General features: G+C 37.9%; 1 protein-coding gene across 1 annotated transcript; it reads left to right on the forward strand.

Moving 5' to 3' along the window:
- The first annotated feature begins 1,052 nt into the window (after positions 1-1,052).
- Positions 1,053-3,233, forward strand: LOC126891828 (E3 SUMO-protein ligase KIAA1586-like). Its single transcript, XM_050661126.1, has one exon. It carries the CDS (start codon positions 1,053-1,055, stop codon positions 3,231-3,233), a length of 2,181 nt encoding a protein of 726 aa, XP_050517083.1.
- Positions 3,234-7,423: the final 4,190 nt, after the last annotated feature.

A 7,423-nucleotide genomic window follows, 5' to 3' on the forward strand; every position in this document is an offset into this window, starting at 1 on the left:
ATGTATTGTTTAGCTCGATGCCCATTCCATTTACTTTCCTCTTCCAACCTTTAAGTGCTGCTGCAACGTAGATTTTAAACAGGGTCGGAGATATGCAACATCCTTGTCTAAGCCCCTTGGTTACTGGAAAGCTGTTAGTAAGTGAGTTTCCTATCTTTACTCGTGAACGTGATCCTGCATATAGATTTTTTAATGCATTGGTGAGAGTGTAGCTTACTGGTGAAGCATGTAGAACTTCCCACATCTTATTTAAGGGTATGTTATCATAAGCTTTTTGTAAGTTAACGAATGTCAGGTGCACTTCTCTGTTTCTGGCTATTTTTTCTCTATAATTTGTTTTAAACTAAATACGTTGTCTGTACAGGAGCGGCCAGCTCTAAAGCCCCCTTGTTCTTCTTCTTCATATTGGCTATATTCGGACTCTATTAGCAGGGGTGTAGTGGAGCGGGAACGCGTGGGAACGGCGTTCCCACACTGGTTTAATTTACTAAAAAAAAAAATATTATAGAATGCCTGATTACACTTTCCCCGAGATTACATCTACCCCACTTCACCCTAACAAATAAAATTAAAATCACTTACGCAAGTAGATAAAATAATATCTTAAAAAATGTGTGAGTGGGTGAGTGCATATATTGATTTGAGGCATCAGCCCGCACCCATGCACCATACCTACCCGAATTTCAATATTCTAATTGTTTTCTTAGATTAAGATTAAGTAGGTAGTTCGTTGTCACAACTTTGCCGTCGTGTCATCGTCGGCGCGGTGCTAGCCGGTATCCGGGGCGCAGTTTAGCCCCCTCCCTCTTTCACGTGCGACAGAGAAAGAGGGGAGCGAGTAGGAGGGAAGGGGTCAATACCCACACCATACTTCTGCAGTTGGCACTCGGCACCTCGGCAGTCACGCTAGACGCTACTCTCGTTCGTTTGGCAAATGGTGAGTGGTGACGCGCTGATTTGACTGTTCTCTTTATTTTGTTTGTTAGTGAGGTTATCGTGCGCGGTATTACTTTAACAATTAATTGTGTTATTCTAATAGTATCCAATCGAACATGGAGCCGTCAAAGAAAAATCAAAAAACACTGTTTTCGTTCTTTTCTAAGCAACCAAATGAAGATAAAGGTGAAGAAGTAAATGATTTCGGTGTATCTCTTTCAGGGAAAAATTCTACTTCTCTTCGTGTGTCTTCAGATGAAAAAAGTGATTTACAGGCAGGAACTGAAAGTAATTCTTCTGTAAGTTCGTCTTCGAATATGCATGAGCATGATGAACAAAATAAATCAGAATGGCCTTCTATATGGACTATTGATATGTGGGAACGCAAAAAAGAAGCCTTCCCATGGTTGGGTTGCAAAAACGATTCATTAGGCTGTACATTATGTAGCTCCGTTTCTCATCTTGGTGCTTTTAAAAAGGAACGTACATCAATTTCTAAAGAATGGTGCACATTTGCAATAACATTCAATGGGTCTAGTAAGTCTGCCCAACTTACTTCCCTAAGAAAAAAAATTTTTCTTCACAAGCAATCATCAGCCCACTTGACTGCTGAGAGCATAACCGCTAAGGCGAACGAGGAAACTATTGAAAACGTTTGTGATAAAATGAACGTTTCCAATCTAGAATCTACAATTAAAGTATTTCGATCAGCTTACTATTTGGCAAAACATGATAGGCCCTTTTCTGATTATTCTAAACTTTTGCAACTTCAGAAAATGAATGGTGTAGACATTGGTGTAGGATTACACTCTAGATTTAGTGCAACTGAAATCATTGACCACATTTCTCATGAAATGAAAAAGCGAATTACTCAACAGGTGAAAAGCATTTCAGGTAAAATTTCGATTTTGATCGATGAATCTACAAGCTTAAGTGATAAATCTACCTTGATTGTTTATTTAAAATGTGAAACCAGCAAAGATTTGCCACCAAATGTCTTATTCTTAGACCTAATTGAATTGCCTAACCAAACTGCTGATTCTATTTTTGAGGCACTTTTAGGTTGTTTGAAAAAATATGGGTTTGATTTTGAGTACCTAAAAGAGAATTTAGTTGCATTTGCCTGTGATGGCGCTAGTGTCATGTTAGGTAAAAAATCTGGCGTCGTAGAAAACCTACTACAACAGTTTCCCAACATTGTTCCTTGGCATTGCATGAACCATAGGATAGAGTTAGCTGTGAGTGACTCTATCAATGACGTTGGGGCTATTAACCATTTTCAAATGTTTATGGACAAACTGTACACTCTGTATAGTAAATCGCCTAAAAACCAAAGAGAACTAGCCGAGTGTGCTAGTGAGCTTGATTTGCAACTACAGAAAGTTGGTCGCATTTTGGGCACGAGATGGGTTTCCAGTTCATTTAAAACTGTTATGGCCGTTTGGTATGGATATCAAGCATTGTACTCCCATTTTAAGAAGGCCCAAGAAGACAAGAACAGAACAACAACCGAACGAGCAATGTACGGTGGGTTGATTAGGCGCTTGATATCAACTCAGTTTCTGTCAGATTTGGCGATAATGTATGACATATTAGCTGAATTAACAATGGTTTCAGAATGTCTTCAAAATAGGGAGGCAACTGTTGTTTACGCAGACAAACTCATAAGAAGGTCAATTGCTTTTTTCGAGTGCCTTAAAGAAAAACCTGGAACTAAGACCCTTGAGGCCAAGAGAGCTGCAATCACTGGTAATTTTTGTCATGTTCCCTTAACAAGTAGCAACAAAATAACTGCTATTAATGACCAGCAGTTGCTATCAAGTGTTATTAACAACCTAAAACGGAGACTTTTCACAACAAGAAGCAGTAACGAACCATCTAATAAAGCCACAGGGAACAATTATGATTATGAAAAAGAGTATGAATATCTCCTTTCAGAACTGAAAGTACTTGAAAGTAACAACTGGCCTCCAGAGAAATATGTTGGATACGGTGAACAAGAAATCGAACATCTCTGTGCAAGATTTAGGTTGAATGCCAACAAAATTAAGAACAGCTTCAGAGATTACCTGGAAAACAGCACTACGATTCCGAAGGACTTAAACCCACTGATAAACTGCACAAAGCTTATTCCTTGCAGTTCAGCAGAGTGTGAACGTGGCTTCAGTCACATGAATATTATTATATCGCCAACACGGTCAAAACTGACCATCGAGCACGTATCAGCATTGATGTTTATCAAGTTGAATGGACCAAGTATCCAGACATGGAAACCAGAGAATTACGTCAAGGCATAGTTAAGACGACACCGTACAGCTGATGATACTAGAACTCGACGAGCCAACCTCCAACCTGACAAAGAGGAAGAAGATGCATTTGCCATTTATTTGTAAATACATTATAAAATTTTATTGAATATGTTCAGTTTTTAATCTTTGTGTTTGAATTTGTTAGTAAACGTATACATAAAAACATGTTACATCTTATATTTTTTCTTCTTCCCTGTGAAAATTTTATCATCCATTCCATAGGCTACAGGCCCCCCGAACCGGACCCCCCGCTCTTTATGTGGGGGGAGGGGGTACCCCTCAGAATTGGATTGTAAGTCAGTATTTAGCGTTCCCACACTGAAAATTTTGCCACTACACCACTGTCTATTAGGTCTCTCAGTATTCTACCATACAGTCTACTGAGTGTGCTGGTCACCGAAATTCCCCTGTAGTTTTCGCAATTTCGCTTATCTCCTTTCTTATGGATGGATGAGATATAAGCCATTTTCCATTCATGAGGCACTGGATGTCCATTTAAGAATTCGACGAAGACTTTTGTTAGCATTCGAAATAGCTTAGCTGTTCCATTTTTAATCAGTTCTGCTGGAATACCTTCTGGACCGCAAGCTTTACCATTCTTTAAGCTTCTCACCGCTTTTATCAGACTTTCTACGTCGATATTTATATGTTCTCCTTCTATTTCTATACCTGGTGTAGCTATATTTTCTAGATATTCGCCTCGTTCTTCTGTTAACAATTTTTTATAGTGGTCCATCCATTTTTGTGACTGTATACAGTGTATGGGTACTTTTTCTTTATCATTCTTTTTTACGGAATTTATAAATCTCCAAGCTTCTGTGGTTTTCCTGCCACCTATATATGTGTTTATCTCCATACATTTGCGATCCCATAAATCGTTTTTCTCCTTTATAACAGTGTTTCGCACTGCTCGCTTTATTCTGTTGTACTCTATTCGATCTTCGTCATTTTTAGTATTTAACCATTTTTGGTAAAGCTTCTTCTTGGTCAAAACTAGTTCTTCTATTTCCTCGTTCCACCAGAGTTAATTGCTTGGTTTGGTTTTTGGTTGTTCTCCTAACACTTCTTTGGCACTTTTCTGCATTGCCCATAGCATGTTTTGATATAGTTCTGTTGTGTTTTCTAAATGCTCATTGAGATTTTGATCTAGTCTTCTTTGATACAGCTCTTTAGTACTTTCATGAATAAAGCTTTGAAGGTTATACTTAGGTTCTTTTATTTCTTCTAGTTGTTCTTCGATTTGATGTTCATTGCTTGTAATATAGGGAACTACAATCTTGCTTTTAACTAGAAAGTGATCAGAGTCGCAGCTTGCTCCTTTCATGACTCTAACATCATTTATTTTTAGCTCTGAAACTTGTTTCACAATGATGTAGTCGATGATTGATTTTAGATTAAGGGTTGGTTGCGTCCACGTAAATTTGTGTATATCTTTGTGTTTAAAGAAACCATTGGCAATTTTTAGTCTGTTGTTTTGACATACATAAATTAGTCTATTCCCATTATCGTTGCACGTATCTTCTCCGTAGAGGCCTACAATCTCACTATTGTTTTGGTGTCCAGTTCTGCTATTGAAATCACCAAGAATTATGACCTCTCGTGTATTACCGATCTCCTCAATTACGTCATTGAGCTTTTCAAAGAATTCATCCTTCCTGGCAACTGGTTCATCATTAGATGGAGCATACACCGCAATAATAGTGATTCTTTTTTTATGTAATGTTATATTCATTCGTAGCAGATTTTCGTTGATTGCTTCCCAATCTGTTATATGTTTTTTCCACTTGTGTTTGATGAGTATGGATACTCCTCTTTTGGCTCTTTCGTCTTTACGTACTCCACTATATAAGTGTATGTATTGTCCGTTTCTTTCTGAACCAACTCCTTTTTTCTTTGTTTCCGTGAGTACAACAATGTCTAATTTGATTTTTTCTACTTCCTTTTTTATTATCTCAAGTTTCCCGGTTAGCGATTTGACATTCCAGGTTCCTATATTCATTGTCCTTTTCCGTAGCCGTTTTCGTCTTAAAATTTTCCTATCTACATTTCCGAGGCATGGTTTGGGTTTTTTGGTATGTTGTGTTTTTCCTAGTGCTGGAGAACCAGTCCAACGACTAAACCCCCAACTTGGAGGACCAGGATTTTCTGCCGGGGTTTCTTCCCCTCGATTTTATACTATCCCTAAAACCGTCGGGCTGCCACCTCCACCCCCCAGACCGTTGTGAAGATCTTCTTCTCCGCCCTGGACGCCGTTGTGGACTTCATCCGTAACCCTGGACAAGGGACCCTTAGCAGGTACTAGTTTCCCGGGTCAGGAAACACCTGGAATCTGCGGAAGGCAGGGATTGATTCACTTTCCCTGATAGGACTATCCGAGAAGGAGTTCCTACCCGCTACCGAAATATGTAATATACCAAGCGATTTAAATCACATTTTTTTCGCATGTAACAAGTTTAACATACATACATGTAACAAGTTTAACAAATAAACTATACATTCAGCTGATGCAAGAAAACCTTTTCCCCCTTACAATCTCATAAATTTACTGGCTCTAAATAAAATTTCAATCTTTAATATTCTTTTAGGTTTTCTCAAGTCGTCTAAATTAAAACTTTATATTAGGATTAGCTTTGAATAACTTTTGTTTTTCTCCTGGGTGCTATAATATCCCTTGCCTCCGTGGTCTACCTATTCTGCGGTTAGTCACCCTGATCGATCCCTGGGTGTGAAAAGTGTTTTTCCTTTTCCCATCCTTGCTCGTTTTGGTTTCGTCATAATCTCGCTGCTTTTAGTTTAGGATTTGGTGCTGGCTAAATGGGCATAGCTCCCAAGAGCCAAAAAAAATAGGTCCTAAAACCAAAAAAAGATAAGTTAAGATTTCCATTTTAGTGGGGATTTTCCATTTTTTTAAATTTAATTTTCATAAAATTAAATTTTCATTTTCATTTGTTCATCATAGTTCGAACAAATGTCTCTGATAAAAGTTACTTATTTTTGCGTAAGGAATCCAAATCTGCAATAAAAATGGGAGTTCCTATTTAACATTTTAAAGTAACCCCACACCCCGCCTCCGTTGGGGGTCGTGTTTGGTGTCATTCGATAGATTTTTGAAAAATATTGAACACTGTAACAAACTAATTCCTTACGATACGCCCCTGGAGGGTGACTGTAGTTATGATCGTCAAACGACACTTGCTTTTGCAAAAGTTCTGTGTTTTGGGAAGTGACCTGAATAGGGTGTGTGTGGTCTACTCTGACCGTAGTTTTTATCTTTGATATTTAGCAGATGCTAAAAGGAGAGAGACAATATTATTTGGCGTCTGTTTTTGGTTTAGTTAACAATGAGATTTTGTACCATATCGACGAAAATACACCATTCGAGCATTTATCGTGATTTTCTTGTAATCAACCCTAAAACCTGAGATAATTACCTTAATTTACCTTTATAATGTCGCCCATCTAGAGGCTTACACGATAAATCGTATATTTCGGTAGTTTAAACGAAAAATGGCATTAGAAAAGTGTGCTTCAGCGATAATTATTATTAAATTATTCAGCGTGTGGACCCTTTTCGCAACGGTGTTCAAAAGAAGATCGCTAACTCAAAAGTTAAAAACAATTAAGTGCTTCGCTATAAATTACTTTTTTCATATTCGGACAATAATTCGTATCGGTATAAAAAAACTAGTGGACCTATTGTTTGGTAACAAGTAACAAAGTCGGTAATTATAGTATTGGACATCCGCTTCGGTATATAATAATTAGTCGACATATTGTTCAAAGTGCTTTAGTTATTCGGACGCTTTTGTCTATTTTTATTATTTATTAGACAATTGACTGCTTCGGTTACGTGTGAAAACCTTCTGTTTTGCCAAACTAGGAAGTGATTTAGTGCTAGTTGTTCCAAGGATCGTACAGGTGGTGTGCAGAAAGGTGCTGGAGGTATTCTTTATCCAAGCGTAGACACAGCTATTTACTGCCAAGTACTTTCCAATTTTTGCATGACCAATCATTTGTACAATTTGCGTTCCACGCAAAACATTGAACATTTGAGTGCGATTAAAATTACTTCTGAGTCGGACTCTGTTTCAAATAGATCTGTGGCAATAAATATTAGAGACATGATTCAAAACGTGGTGTTGACGAACAAACAATTTAAAGAGCTATTATCGAGATTG

This window comes from Diabrotica virgifera, chromosome 1, assembly GCF_917563875.1.
Source record: "Diabrotica virgifera virgifera chromosome 1, PGI_DIABVI_V3a".
Taxonomy (NCBI): Eukaryota; Metazoa; Arthropoda; class Insecta; order Coleoptera; family Chrysomelidae; genus Diabrotica; species Diabrotica virgifera.

Coding starts and splice junctions, on each gene's coding strand:
- LOC126891828 (XM_050661126.1), top strand. CDS start 1,053: ATGGAGCCGTCAAAGAAAAATCAAAAAACACTGTTTTCGTTCTTTTCT.